Source organism: Rhincodon typus, chromosome 13, assembly GCF_021869965.1.
Source record: "Rhincodon typus isolate 14 chromosome 13, sRhiTyp1.1, whole genome shotgun sequence".
Lineage (NCBI taxonomy): Eukaryota > Metazoa > Chordata > Chondrichthyes > Orectolobiformes > Rhincodontidae > Rhincodon > Rhincodon typus.
The window spans coordinates 14,140,520-14,156,444 of NC_063344.1; the positions used below are offsets into that span (position 1 = coordinate 14,140,520).

General features: G+C 43.4%; 1 protein-coding gene across 1 annotated transcript in view; it reads left to right on the forward strand.

Annotated features, from left to right (window-relative positions):
• Window positions 1-5,272: 5,272 nt before the first annotated feature.
• LOC109914594 (rho guanine nucleotide exchange factor 26) overlaps window positions 5,273-15,925 on the forward strand; it is a 178,289-nt gene continuing 167,636 nt past the window's right edge. The window contains exons 1-2 of the mRNA XM_048604693.1: window positions 5,273-5,673; window positions 9,265-10,071. Coding sequence (XP_048460650.1) covers window positions 9,397-10,071 — 675 coding nt within the window. The 5' untranslated portion in view covers window positions 5,273-5,673; window positions 9,265-9,396. The remainder of the gene's footprint in view (window positions 5,674-9,264; window positions 10,072-15,925) is intronic.

Sequence of the window (15,925 nt, forward strand, 5' to 3'; positions counted from 1 at the left end):
GTTTCCGAGTTAAACCTTGCTCACTTTTTGAATAATGGTACCACATTGGCTGTCCTCCAATAAAGTTACCCCTTGCTGTTCCAAGTGCAGGCCACAACCAAAGTGCTGCAAAAGGATTTTCCAACGTAGATCTATTCGTTGTTCACTGAGTATGACTCATGAAAACAATTGGACAGGAAAATCCAAAACCGAACAGTGGGAGGCATTTTAAAGGGTAGTAGTGAGAATGCAGGGCCAACATGTTCCTGTAAAGATGAAGTCTGTGATCAGCAAGTCCAGAGAACCCTGGGTGTCAACAGGATGTACAGGATTGAATAAGTGAAAAAAGAAAGAAAGGTTTTGGTTGATACCAAAGGCTCAAAACTGCAGAGGAGTATAAAAAGTGCAAAGGTTTGCTTAAAAAAGAAATTAGGAAAGCAAAGAGGCGACATGTAAAACATTTGGAGGTAACACAATGGAAAATCCAAAGGTCTTTCATAAGTACATTAGGAGCAAGATGCTAACCAGGGAAAAAGTTGGAATGAAAGTAACAATCTGTGCATGGAGCTGAAGATATAGCTGAAATTTTAAATGCATACTTTGCATCTGTATTCACGATAGAGAAGGATGATGTAGGTATATAAATCAGTGAGGGGCCTGTGATATACTTGAATTATTTAGCATTCAGAGAGAGGGAGTATTAGCAGATTTAGTAGGCTTGAAAGTGAATAAATCCCCAGGTCCAGAGGAGATGCATCAAAGGCTGCTGTGAGAAACAAGGGAGGATAATATACAGGCTCTGAGATTAAATTTTAATCCTCTCTGATCATTGGAGTGGAGTGGCTTGAGAACAGTTAATATGGTACCATTACTCAAGAAGAGTGGTAGGGGTAAGCCAGGAATCCACAGAGTTTAACATCTGTGGCAGGAGAAGATACTGGAAAAATTTCTGAGGGACAGAATTAATCTGCACTTGGAGAGGCAAGGATTAGACATGAATGTGGGAGGTATGATCAGTAAGTTCACAGGTGATATGAAAATTGGCATTGCGAATAGGAGGAGGAAAGCCTTAGAGTCCAGGATGATATAAATGGCTGGTTAGATGGACCAAACAATGGCAAATGGAACTTAATCCTGAAAAGTCAGAGGAAATGCATTTTGGCAGGATTAAGAAAACAAGAGAGTACATGTCAAACGGGACCTATAGGACCCTCGGAATTACAAAGGATTGGAGGAACCTTAGTGCGCATATTCACATATCCTTGAGCGCAGCAGGACAGGTTGATTAGGTGGTTAAAAAGGCATATGGGATGTTGGTTTTTTTTAATTAAGGCATTGAATATGAGAGCAAGGAGTTTATGATGGAGCTGTATATAATATTATTTAGGCTAATAGCTGGAGTACTGTGTACAATTCTGGTCACCATACTATAGGAAGAATGAGATTGTACTAGACAAGGTGCAGAAAACATTCATAGGGATGTTGCCTGGGCTGAAGAGTTTCAGCTATGAAAAGAGACCAGCCTGGCTGGGGTTGCTTTCCTTCCAGTGGCTAAGGCTAAGGCAGGATCTGACGGAGGTGTACAAAGTTATGAAGTGCATAGATAGGGGAGAGAGGAAGAAACTTCCTTTAGGAGAAGGGTCAATAAACAATGGGGCACAATTTTTAAAGTAAGGAGCAAGAGGTTTAGAGGGGATTTAAGGATTTTTTTTCACCCAGAGGATAGTGGGAATCTAGAACTCACTGCCTAAAAGGGTGGTAGAGGCCAGGATCCTCAAGACATTTTAGAAGCATTTACATTAACACTTGAAATGGCATAGCATATAAGGGTATGGTCCAAATGCTGGAAAATGGGGTTAGAATAGATGAAAGTTTGATAACTGGTTTGGACATGATGGGCCGAAGTACCTTTTCCTTACTGTAGTAACTCTATGACTCTAAAGGTACAAACTTTCTGGTTAAAGTGGCAGGAAGGAAATTACATATTCAATATTACCATCTTCGGGAGCTGCCCTCAAATGTTATTTTGGAGCAACAGTAGGATCTCGACATGGAGAGGGCCTTAATATAATGACTCAATAAAAATGTTAATATTATATTGTTTCTAATTCTTAACTGTTTAACAATGGTTTCAAAATAATACTCCATGTGATACAATACTGGAGGAGTCATAAAGTAATGAGATGCAAGGAATGAAATATGATGTGATAAATGCAATTCAGCGAATTTCAAACAGTCTCGTACTCACCTGACAACACTGTGGAGCTGGAGGAATACAACAGGACAGGCGGCATCAGAGGGGCAGGAAAGTTGATGTTTTGGGTTGGGACCCTTCTTCAGAATCCTGTCCCTCTGATGCTGCCTGACCTGCTGTGTTCCTTCAGCTCCACACTGTTGTCTCTCACTCCAGCATCGGCAGTTCTTGCTATCTCTTATTCACCTGATATACATTCGGAGGGACTTCCTCCTCAGCGTATCCTTTTGAAGTTATTTAAGCTTTAATTTGTTGTTGTTGATCAGAGATAGAAACCAATGGGAGAGAATTCTATTAGAGGGGAGATGTTAGCAGAAGGGCAATGTCACTGAGGTAGCACTTAGAACATGCCAGTTTATTACCCTTAAATTGTGGGTTCAAGCACAACCCTAACAGTTGATTGCTTGGGGAGACAGTGGTAAAATAACCAGGCTGATAATCCTAGTTTCAGTTATGGTGACTGTGGAACTAATATCAATTGTCATTAAAAACTCATCTGATACATTGATGTCCTTTTGGTAAAGAAGTCTGCTGTCCTTAACTGGCCTACATGGGATTGCAGACCCTTCTAAGAGGGTCCACCTGACGAAGCAGCAGCACTGCAAAAGCTTGTGATTTCAAATAAACCTGTTGGACTATAACCTGGTGTTGTGTGACTTCTGACCTACTATAATTGCAATACTTGGAAGTTTTAGACAGTCACCATCCACTGGATAACAAGGTGCAAGGCTGGACGAACACAGCAGGCCAAGCAGCATCACAGGAGCAGAGAGGCTGACGTTTCGGGCCTAGACCCTTCATCAGAAAAGGGGGAGGGGAAGGGGGTTTTGAAATAAATAGGGAGAGAGTGGGAGGCGGATAGAAGAGGGATGGAGGAGAGGATAGGTGGAGAAGAAACAAACAGGTCGAAGAGGCGGGGATGGGGCCAGGAAAGGTGAGTGTAGGTAGGGAGTTAGGAAGGGGATAGGTCAGTCCAGGGAGGACGGACAGGTCAAGGGGGCGGGATGAGGTTGGTCGGTAGGAGATGGAGGTGCGGCTTGAGGTGGGAGGAGGGGATAGGTGGGAGGAAGAACAGGTTAGGGAGGCAGGGATGAGCTGGACTGGTTTTGGGATGCGGTAGGGGGAGGGGAGATTTTGAAACTTGTGAAATCCACATTGATACCATTGGGCTGCAGGGTTCCCAAGCGGAATATGAGTTGCTGTTCCTGCAACCTTCGGGTGGCATCGTTGTGGCACTGCAGGAGGCCCAGGATGGACATGTCGTCTGAGGAATGGGAGGGGGAGTTGAAATGGTTCGCGACTGGGAGGTGCAGTTGTTTGTTGCGAACCGAGCGTAGGTGTTCTGCAAAGCGGTCCCCGAGTCTCCGCTTGGTTTCCCCGATGTAGAGGAAGCCACACCGGGTACAGCGGATGCAGTATACCACATTGGCAGATGTGCAGGTGAACATCTGCTTGATGTGGAAAGTCTTCTTGGGGCCTGGGATGGGGGTGAGGGAGGAGGTATGGGGGCAGGTGTAGCACTTCCTGCGGTTGCAGGGAAAAGTGCCGGGTGTGGTGGAGCTGGAGGGGAGTGTGGAGCGGACGAGGGAGTCACGGAGAGAGTTGTCCCTCCGGAAAGCAGATAAAGGTGGGGAGGGAAAGATGTCTTTGGTGGTGGGGTCGGATTGCAGATGGCGGAAGTGTCGGAGGATGATGCGTTGGATCCGGAGGTTGGTGGGGTGGTACGTGAGGACGAGGGGGATTCTTTTTTGGTTCTTATTGCGTGGACGGGGTGTGAGGGATGAGGTGCGGGAGATGTGGGAGACACGGTTGAGGGCGTTCTCGACCACTGAGGAGGGGAAGTTTGTAAGGTTTAGGGGGACCTCCTCCTGCAAAGCAAATGTTTTTGAAATGACTTCAGCTTTAATCTGTTTGGTCAAGATCATAAGTGCTCATCTAAACAAACCATTGGGAAGAGAATGCCTTGACGGTGAGATCACAGAGTGAATAGGAAAGATCAGGGGAATGGTATTAATTCTGTATCTCTTCAGGAATGGCACAGGTTCAATGGACTAGTTACCTTCCCTGTGTGGCTCATCAAACTATGAGAGGATTGAGAGAAGAATCGGTAGAAGTACTGAAGATACTATGGGGTCCAGACAGATAAGGAGGTTGTTATCCCATTGATAAAAAGTTTAGGAAGCAGAGGACACAGATTTTAGGTAATTGTCAAAGGGAGCAATGGCGGCATGAGGCAAACCTTTTTCACACAGCAAGTGGCTATGATCTATAGTGGAGGCAGATTCACCTGCGGCATTCAGGAGCAAATGGGATTACTGTCTGAGAACGAAGAATATACAGAGTTACAGAAAGAAGGAGGGATGGTGGCACTGGTCAATTGGCCAATCAGAAAGCCAGCACCAATTTGAATGGTTGAATAGCCTCTTTCTGCGTTGTCACCATTCCAATCATTCTACATAGGGATCCAGGAGAATGACTTACAAAATGTAGAGCAGTGGGTTTGCAGTCAAATCTAACTCTAAGGCAAGGATAGTCACAGAGGGCTCTTGTGGCACAGGGGTAGTGTTCCCCCTTCTAGAACAGGAGGCCTGGTTTCAAGTCCTACCGGCTCCACTGGTGTGTTTTAATATTGCTGAACAGGTTGAGATTTTATTTTAAAATAACCAGAGAGGAAATAATGACAGATCTTCAAAGTAAGAAGCATTTGTCTGGCAGCAATAAACAAGTTGAGCTGGATGGGTCTAGTGACACAGTGGTAAGTGTCCATACCTCTGGACTAGAATGTTTAGATTCAAGTGCTATCTGCCCTGGAGGTGTATCATAACATGCCTGAACATTTGATTTTTTTAAAAAATATATAATAAGTCGAATTGGTGTGCGCTGTGGAAAACCAGGATAGATGAACCTATTCCGAAAGAAGCCACCAGAAGGCACTACTTCAAGGACAATTTCAGGGCTTTCCATTTCAGGAGGTGGGGGAAGAATTATCGAAGTACAAAAGTTTGAAAAATAAACTTGGAAAAGATAAAGGATTTCAAGAGATTATTGGCATTGGGCTGGGAGCTGAAGGTGGAATCAGAATTGACACTGCGTCACTTTGAACTTGGACCAACACTGAATCTCTCTCTGTCTCACTCACACACACACACTCACACATTCTCTCTCACTCTCTCTCTCTCCCACACTCACTCTGGCAACATCGCAACTTTAACCTGCACAAGAGCAGCGAAGCTCATGTCATAACTGAGACTGAGAGGTTGGAGTTATTGCAAAACGGACAGGAGCTGGGTTTTTTTTTGGGAGGATAGACGCAGCAGGAGGAAGAGGGGGAACTATAAGTGAGACTAAAATCCTGTGCTCCCAGCAGTTTTACAATGGGAAGCTGGCTCAAGGACTGCGGGACAGTACACGCCTTTGCAACAGCGGGAAAGTAGAGAGGGGTAAGTCACTTTCACAATGCTGCTGGGAACGGAGGGAAAACGGAGATTCTTACACTCTATTTTTTCTGCTCCAGGAAAGAAGCTGGTCGCTTATTTCTTTGTACATCTTCCTCTTTACACCTGGGAGATTCACCCTTCATTTTTCAGACTGCAGGTTGCATGTAGCAGTTTACAAAGTTTCACTTAGAAGAGTAAGTTTCTCTCGCGTTGTCGAAATCGTTCACTTTTCTCTAAAATGGTTTAGTTTTGCACTTGTCCAACTATAGATCACGTTAAATTTGATACCGCGACCTGGTTTTCTGCCGAAGTCAGTATTCTCAAATTTCACAATACTTGTCCGAATATTTATTGTAGAGGCTACCAGGGGAGATCGTGTTCCGTTGTTTTTTTTCTTCGGCAGATTAGCAATTTTTTGTTTCTTTTTTTAAAAAAAATCTTATCTGGAACATTGAAGGGATGATTCTAATTAAGCTAACGCCAGAACAAATGTAGCCCTTTTCTCGTAAATGTCTAAGTCTGGAGGCTGTGATCCAGTTCGTAATGGGATATGGATTGCAGTAATTGTGTAGATTATCCACGTTAATTTTCTGTCTGCATTTCAAGGTTTCGCCAGAGTACAGTAAACAGCTATTTTAAAAAAAACAGAATGTCCTCTTCTGTGTAAGTTAGATAGAATTGTTTGATCAAAAAGTAGGCTTAAAACTGTAACTTTGCTTATGTTATAAACCCTTTATTGTAAGCAATTATGAAAGTAAGTTTTATTGATTATTGAACAAATCATTTGTTCTGCCTGCAAGGATGTTATGTTCAGAAATCATAGAATCCCTACAGTGTAGAAGCAGGCCATTCAGCCCATCAAGTCCACACCACCGGTCCGAAGAGCATCCCACCCAGACCACCCCATCCTACAATCCTGCATTTCCCATGGCCAATCCACTCAACCTGCACATCTTTGGACTGTGGGAGGAAACCGGAGAACCCGGAGGAAACCCACACAGACGCACGGAGAATGTGCAAACTCCCCACAGACTGGAATCGAACCTGGGTCCCTGATGCTGTGAGGTAGCGGTGCTAACTGCTGAGCTACTGCAAAGAAGTGTTTAAGTTTTGGGCGTGGTTGACTGTTTAATTGCCTCTGTAGTAGTTTCTCAAAACTTGCCAAAGTTTCAGGAGCTGGGTCCACAATCACCTTTTTGGGTAGTCAGACTTGCCCATGGCACTCGCATTCCAGGACCATGTTTTGATATAAACATATAGATAGTTGATGTGTAAGCTTTCTGCATTGGGAATTTTGAAACTGGGCCTTCTTTGATAGTCAGAGATAGTAAGAACTGCAGATACTGGAGTCAGAGATAACACAGTGTGGAGCTGGAGGAGCACAGCAGGCCAGGCAGCATCAGAGGAGCAGGAAAGTTGACATTTCAGTTCTGAAGAAGGGTTCTGACCCGAACCGTCAACTTTCTTTGATAGTCGCTTGATAGATGGGTCAGCCTTGGCTGATTGGGGTAACATTCTCCATTTGTGGTGAAGTGGTTGTGTGAGAGTTTGGGTTGTGTACGTAACAGTGGCTGGGACTTCCACTGTACTGTCCATTGCTTTGGGCCAGACCAGGTAAAGATAGCAGAATTCCTTTATAATAACTGTTGATATTTTCATGGCCATGATTACTGTAACTAGTTTCAACATCCAGATTTATTAATTGAATCTAAATTCTACCATTCACCGTAGTAAGATCTGGTTCAATGCTGACATCCTCTTGACTGCCTAATTAAAACAAAAATCTCTATATCTGTTTAGCTCATCATGCTTCTGACGCATAAACTGAAAAGAAAAGCAAATAGAGATCAAAACAACATGCATTCATAGACATGATTTCAGATCCCCGCCACTCCATTGTAGCTGGAGAATTTCAATTCACTTAATTAAATGAACCTGGTAGTAAGAGCCAGTGGGGGGGACGAAAGGGAGATTATCTGTGAAATATAAAATGATAGGAATACTGGGCAGGCAAGTCACTCTCTGCTGAGGTGAGGTCACTTAATCTTTCCCTACCCTATCCCTTGTGGAATGCATTGCCGGAGAGGGTATTGAAGTCGGCCTCATTAGGGGCATTTATGCGGCTATTAGATAGGCATATGGATGATAGTATAAGGTAGGGGTGGAGGTTAGATAGACTTTAGGATTAGGGTAAAAGTTCAGCACAACATCGTTGGCCGAAGGGCCTGTACTGTGCTGTATTGTTCTATGTTCTATGTTCCTGTATAACCTGTAATTGTCTTGAAAGGAGAGAGTTATAGTGTCATACAGCACAAAACAGACCTTTTGGCCCAGCTCGTCCATGCTGACCAGCTTTCCTAAACTAAACTAAGTTCCATTTGCTTGCATTTGGCCCGTAACCCTCTATACCTTTCCTATCCATGTACTTGTCCAAATGTCTTTTAAATGTTGTAATTGTACTCACCTCTATTGCTTCCTCGGGCAGCTTGTTCCATATAAGCACCACCCTCTGTGAAAACATTGCCTCTCAAGTATCTATTAAATCTTTCCCTCTCACCTTAAATCTATGTCTGCTAGTTTTGGATTCCCCTACCCTGAGGAAAGGACCTTGGCTATTCACCTTATCTATATCCCTCATGATTTTATAAACCTCTGTAAAATAACGCCTCAGCCTTCCATGCTCTTGGGAAAAGTCCCAGTGTGTCCAGCCTCTCCTTATAACTCAAACCCTCCAGTTTTGGTAACATCCTTGTATATCTTTTTTGCCCTCTTTCCAGTTTAATAACATTCTTCCTATATCAGGGCGACCTGATTTGTACACAGTACTCCAAATGTGCCCACATTAATGCATTGTACAGCTGTAACATGACGTCCCAACTCCTATGCTCAATGTTCTGACCAATGAAGGCCAACGTGCCAAATGCCTTCTTCACCACCCTGTCAAGTGACGGTGTACCTGCACCCCTAGGTTTCTCTGTTCAACAACATTCAACAACTGCTTTGTTGTACCAAAATGCAACACCTCCCATGTATCTAAATTAAATTCCATCTGCCATTCCTCATTCCACTGGCCCAGTTGATCAAAGTCTCATTGTACTCTTAAATGGATGGACCACTTCAGAGGACTTGACTGGAGTTGTACATGGACCAGAATTGATAGAATCGACAGTTTTCCTTCCTGTAAGGAGATTTGAGAGCACTCTGAGTTTTTGTGGCAGTCTGGCAGCTGGTGAGGTGGTTTAGTTCTGGTGGCAGGCCATACCTTCATATGTTTATGAAAATCATTTTCACAATTTGCTTTGGTGTATTTAGAACCTGTGACTTTTGGGTCACTGCTCCAAGATGGCAGACTGAGGAACAATGCATTGTCCACATTACCAGATCCTATTTTACTTTGGAAGCGAGAAAGATTGAAAAATTAATGTGATTTTCTTACACCTTTCAACTAGCAAGGCCTTGCCACTTTTTGGGTTTGTCATCACGAGTAAGTGCATTTGATGCTATTTTTGAGTAACTTTCGGTCTCCCTCTTGCTGCACATTCCACACATTTGAGCTTGACGAGATGTGTTAAACATGTTTTCTTCCATTTTCAGACAAGACCACTCCATACTTGACTACACATGACTCCAGCCCACAACGTGTTCTGAAAAGAGTGAGGGAGATGGAGTCCCGTGGAATGGAAAACCATCTTTGCCAGTCGGATGTGTAACTGCGAGCAGTGAGGGATGGATCAGGAAAGTGAGGTCGACTTGTCCAATCTTGCCATTACGCCACTATGGCGGAAGAGAAGGCCGATTCCCAAATCGCCCAATACAAGGTCTTTGAATCGTCGCAGCAGGGCGAGGCCATGTTCACATGAAATTGACGGTGTCCTGGTGACGGATTTCCCAGTGGACGGCAATGTTCCTACCCAAAATGGGAACATTGCTTCCCCTCCAGATGGCCGCCTCTTACTCCAGAGGCAGCCCTCCACCCATTCACTTCCAACGCCTGATAAGCAGCGCCTTGTGCTGAGCACCAACAGCGCTGTTTCGCTCAAGAACGGAACACAGCAGATCATTCCCAAGGACTTGGCATCGGCTATCAAAATCAAGAACCATCATCAGAACAATCAGAATCTGGAGTTTAATGCAAGGAGTCGTCGGGTGCAGAGCATGGTCGAAACGGTTAATGTCCCACTTGTACCGAAACTGGAGCTGGATGGAGACACAGACCCTGACCTGGAGAGCCCAGGCCAGCTTCGCCGAGGGCTGAGGTCCACTTCATATCGAAGAGCAGTGGTCAGTGGGGTTCATTTTGATAACTCGTCCAGTATAAAAAACAACAACCGCAGGTCTCAACCCAATCTGAAGACTGTCCTAGAGGATAAAGAGAAGTTCCCCAGTTTGTGCAGAGGAAAGGTGAGTGTTGGATCAAAGACCAATCTTCCCTTGGAGAACAACATTCAGAGTAAAGATATGGGAGACTGGGCCTTTTTGCTTCATTTAAGCAAGTTGTTGAGGCTTGTGTTTAGTTGTACATGAATAGGTTTCATTGAATTGTAAAAACTGAAATCAATGCATTGTTAACAACCAAAAGAACTGCAGGTGTTGTAACAAAAACAAAGTTGCTGGAAAAGCTCAGCAGGTCTGACAGCATCTGCGAAGGAAAAAACAGAGTTAACGTTTCGGGACCGGTGGCCCTTCCTCAGAACAGATATAAGTTCTGAGGAAGGGTCACCGGACCCGAAACATTAATTCTGTTTTTCCTTCACAGATGCTGCCAGACCTGCTGAGCTTTTCCAGCAACTTTGTTTTTGTTCCTGATTTACAGCATCCCCGGTTTTTTCGGTTTTTATGCAGATGTTGTAAATCAGAAATAAAAACAGAAATTGCTGCAAAGGCTCAGCAGGTCTGGCAGCATTGCTGAGCTTTTCTAGCAATTTCTATCAATGCATTTTTTTGTTAAGTAAGTCTCTCAAAGGGATTTTGGGCTAAGGCAGGTTGGTCAGTTTAAGAGACCAGGGCTTCCATCTGCTTTTCACTACGTTTAACCAATTAGCAATTATGATACTGAAATTGCTGTGATCTATGTGAATTACCGAACAGGCTCAAAAGCTGAATAATGTCATCCTGTTCTGTATCCACCCTCATTCAAGCATTAGGCAATTGTTTTTGTTTTAAAACCCTTTGATGGGATTTGGGCATCACTGGCCTATATTGTTATCCTTGAATTAAAGGACATTCATGAACGAAATCTGCTTTCAAAACCATCAATAAAATGTAAAGACCATAAGATGAACAGACCTAGGACATTCAGCCCATTAAGTCTGCTTCACCATTCAAGGAGATCATGGCTGATCTGATAATACCGAACTCCACTTTCCTCCCTTTTCTCTTTAACCCTTTATTTCACTGCTGACTAAATATCTGTCAGGCTTGAATAAACATAGTGGCATAGCCTCTACAGCTACAGCCCTCTGTGGTAATAAAGTAAGTGGGTGATTTGGCAGCACAAGTAAATATAACAGTTTTGGTATAAAAGCTGAAAGAACTGCCGTACATCAGAAACAAAAACAGAAATTGCTGGAATAGTTCAGCACATCCAGCAGCATCTGTGGACAGAAATCAGAGTTAACATTTTGTGTCGAGTGACTCTTCCTCAGAACTATTATGATGAAGTTGCAATGATGTTGCATGGTTGCAGGGTTACCACGGATGGGAACTGAACAGCTAGGGATATTCATTAAATAGGAAGGACAGAAAAAAAGGAGAAAGGAGGTATGGTGGTATTGTTAGTGAAGGAAGAAATCAATGCAATAGTGAGGAAGGATATTATAGTGAAAATCAGGATGTGAAAGCTGTGTAATGGGAGAGCAGAAACACCAAGGTGGTGGGAAACATTGTTGGGGGTTGTCTACAGGCCGCCAATGTGTAGTGGAGTTGCAGGAGAAAGCATTAAACAAGAAATCAGAGATGCATAACTGTAATCACTGGTGAATTGAATTTGCATTTAAATTGAACAAACCAAACTAGCAATGCTGTTGTGGAGGAAGATTTCCTGGAGCATGTATTTGGTGGTTTTGTTTAGACTGATACGTTGGGGAACCTACCAGAGAACCACTATTCTAGCCAAATGGCCTACTCCTAATCCTAGTTTCTGTGTTTCTATGTTAAGAATTCCACAGACTCACCACCTTCTGAGAGAAGAAATTCCTCCTCATCTATGTTCTAACTGGGTGGACCTCTTATTGTGAGATTATGCCCTCTGGTCTTAGACACTCCCACAAGAGGAAACAACCTCTCCACATTTACCCTGTCAGGCCCTATAAGGATCTTACATATTTCAATAAGTTCACCTCTATTCTTCTAAAGTCTGGTTAGTACAGGCCCATTCTTTTAAACCTCTCCTCACAGCGCAGTCCTTCCATACCTGAGATTATACTAGTGAAACTTCTCTCAACTTTCTTCAATGCCGTTACACCTTTCACTCGATAAGGGGCCAAAATCAGTTGACAGTGTTAAGTAGGCAATTAGTGCCTTGTGTAGTTTTAGCAAAACCTCCCAACTTTTATACTCCATTGCCTTTGAAATAAAGGCCCCAACATTCTATTTGCTTTCCCTGTTACCAACTGAATTTGTGTACTAGCATTTTGTAATTTATATAAAAAGTTCTCCAAATCCTTCTTTGCTGAAGCTTTCTGTAGTCCTTCTCCAGTTAATTAATATTCGGTTTCTTCCTGCCAAAATGTATAACATCACATTTTCCCACATTATATTCCATCTGCCAAGTTTCTCACTTAAACTGTCTATATCCATCTGCAGACGTTTTCTTCCCATCTATTTTGTGTTCTCTGCAAACTTGGCTATAATACATTCACTTCCATGATTCTACTCATTAATATATATTGTAAATAATTGTGACCCCAGCACTGATCCCAGTGACACTCCTGTAGCTACAAGTTCCATCCTGAAAATGTCCCCCTTGTCCCAAATTTCTGACTTCTACTAGTTAGCCAGTTCGCTGTACATGCTAATATACTACCCCCAACACAATGGGCTTTTGTTACGTAGCCTAATGTGTGGTAAAATGTAATGTGTGTTCAATACCACAATTATCAAAGTCTGTTAATTGGATTTAAGTTACATTCGCTACCATAAATGAGGTTTGAACCCCTGTTCTGACAGCATTAACCTGAGTTATTAGTTCAGTGACATTGCCATGACCCCACCATCTCCAGGTAGCCCTAGTTTTAGCTATCCACCATCTCCTTTAATGTCTTTGTCACATGTTAACAGATTAAGAACTGACCTTTCAGGCTGATAGAATCATAACCATAGAGTTGTACAGCGCAGAAACAGACCCTTTGGTCCAACTCATTCACGCCAACCAACCAGGGACCCGAGTTCGATTCCACCCTTGGGCGACTGCCCGTGTGGAGTTTGCACATTCTCCCCGTGTCTGCGTGGGTTTCCTCCGGGTGCTCCGGTGTCCTCCCACAGTCCAAGGATGTGCAGGCTAGGTGGATTAACCATGCTAAGTTGCCCGTAGTGTTCAGGGATGTGCAGATTAGGGGGATGGGTCTGGGTGGGATGCTCTGAGGGTTGGTGTGGACTTGTTGGGCCGAAGGGCCTGTTTCCACACTGTAGGGATTCTATTCTTCTATTCTATTCTATCTAGTCCCATATGCCTCTAAAGCCTACTTATTCATGTACCCATCCAGATGCCTTTTAATGTTGTAATTGTACCAGCCTCCACCACTTCCTCTGGCAGCTCATTCCACCCTCTGCATGAAAAAGTTGCCCATTAGGTTTCTTTTAAATCTTTCCCCTCTCACCTTAAACCTATACCCTCTAGTTTTGGACTCACCTACCCTGGGAAAAAGACCTTGGCTATTCACTCTATCCATGCCCCTCATGATTTTATAAACCTCTATAAGGTCACCCCTCAGCATCTGACACTCCACGGAAAATAGCCCCAGCCTAATGAGCCTCTCCCTATAGCTCAAACCCTCCAACCCCGGCAACATCTTTGGAACCTTTAGAATATTGTACCATATCAGAAGTTTAAAGTTAATTGGCAAAAGAACCGCATGGCCAGGTGCAAAGTTTTTTTTCCTACATGGTAAGTTTTGATGAGATGGACAGCCAGAGAGAGATATGGAAGCAGATTCAATGGTAATCTGCATATATAATTAAGGCAAATGAAACATTTTGCAGGGAAATGCGAATAATTGTATCCTACATTTAATAGACTGGCATAGACACAGTGGGCTGATTGGCCTTCCCAGATGTTTCTTAATTTTATGTCCAGCCTGACTAAAAGCTGTCCTTTGAGGATGGAATGCCTTCTTAATTAGAGATTGCCTGAGCTGTCATTTGCGTGTCAGTGCCAGTCCTGCCAACATCCACTGGCACAAAACCAAACTTGTCTGCCAGGGTAGAGGGCATGGTGATGTCGCTATGTTGATCCTTCTGTTCCTCAGAGCCCTCTATTATTTGGACTGTTGCCCATGGTAATAGTGCTACTAATTGAGGGCCTGGACTGAATAATCTGCACTATTATAGATCTCTGTTTTAAAGCAGTGACTCATACCCGAATGTTTTAATGAAAAACAAGAGAATTCTGGCTTTGCTTTGTAATTAGTGACTTGCTAATGAAATGATTGGAATTTGTAGCTTTGGTCTGAGAGGCCAAGTGGAGTTTCCCAGATGCCACGTTGGTGCACTAGGCCAGTGACCACTTTGAATTGATTAGAGTCAGTCAGAACATGGTGCCGATAACAGTCTAACAAATGTTCCAATGGGATGGTCTTTGGGAGCTTGATGTGCACCTCTGACAGTGCAACACTCCCTGAGTACTGCACTGAAAATGGCATAATATGGGGCCTCGACATAGTGGTGTCAATTCACTTCCAAATGACTCTCAGAATAAGGGTTGATACTGTGAGGAAGAGTTGATGAATTAATCCTGAAATGCTCAGGGGTATGATAGGATAACATTACACCCAAGTGACCAAAGCAATTCTGATCCTCAGCTCGTAGAATCCCTACAGTGTGGAAGCAGGCCATTCAGCCCATCAACTAACACTCTGAAGAGCATCCCACCCAGACCCACACCTCTACCCTACAATTTCCCATTGTATTAGCATTTCCCATGGCTAATCTACCTAGCCTGCACATCCCTGGACACTATGGGCAATTTAGCATGGCTAGTTCACCTAACCTGGACATCTTTGGACTGTGGGAGGAAGTTGAAGGAAACCCATGCAAACATGGGGAGAATGTGCAAACTCCGCACAGACAGTCGCCCAAGCATGGAATCAAACTCAGGTCCCTGGTGCTGTGATGCAGCAGGGCTAACCACTGAGCCAATGTGCTGTCCCAGTATCCTGCCTAATATTTACATCTGTCAATCAGTGTCACAAAAACAGAGGAGTTTGTCATTTATCTCATTGTTTTATGATGAGGCATGGGGATGTTGGGGGGGCGGTGGGTGAGTCCAAATTGATTCCTGTATTTTCTAACTTTCAGCAGCGATTTTATGTCAAAAGTATTTCATTTGGGTGTGAAGTGATTTGAGGGGCCCTAAAGTTGTGAAATATAGCATATAATTTTCTTTTGTCTCTAATCCTTCTAACAGTGTTCTTGTGCTGCTCAATTAGATTACCCTTGTCATTTGGAAGAACTTTCTGTGAGCAAATTGTCTGTTGCATTTCTCCATATTATGGCAATAATTACGCTGCACAAGAGCAATTTTGTTGGCTGTGAAATGCCTCTAAGGTCATAAGGAATGTGACATAAATCCAAGTATTCCTTTATTGGAGTAAGGGAATCTGACCCATTAAATATCATTCAGACATGGCTACATGGCTTCACATTCACTGGGACAGAGTTGCTTTTTCTGGTTATACATGTTCTTGGAGGCTTCATCACTAACGTCTCTCCTCCAACTGCCCCACCTCTATATTCTCATCATCTTCTTGTGTCTGATCAGCCAACAATTCACTTCATTACCTGATGATTGGCTAGTTTCTGGACTACCAGTTAAACAGCATTTTTCTCAAACAAGTCAACAAAAATTGTTTGAAGAAAACAAAACAAAACATGTTATTGTCTCAATTATTTTTCTCTCTGTTTGGTTTCAAATGGCAGCCTAACCCTAACTTTAATAACTGACTGAGATCCCCACTTGGGCCATTTTTGGTCCATTGGATAGTATATGAGATAGTAGATGACAGGGTGAGACAACGAGCCCTGATAAGCAGCAAAATCA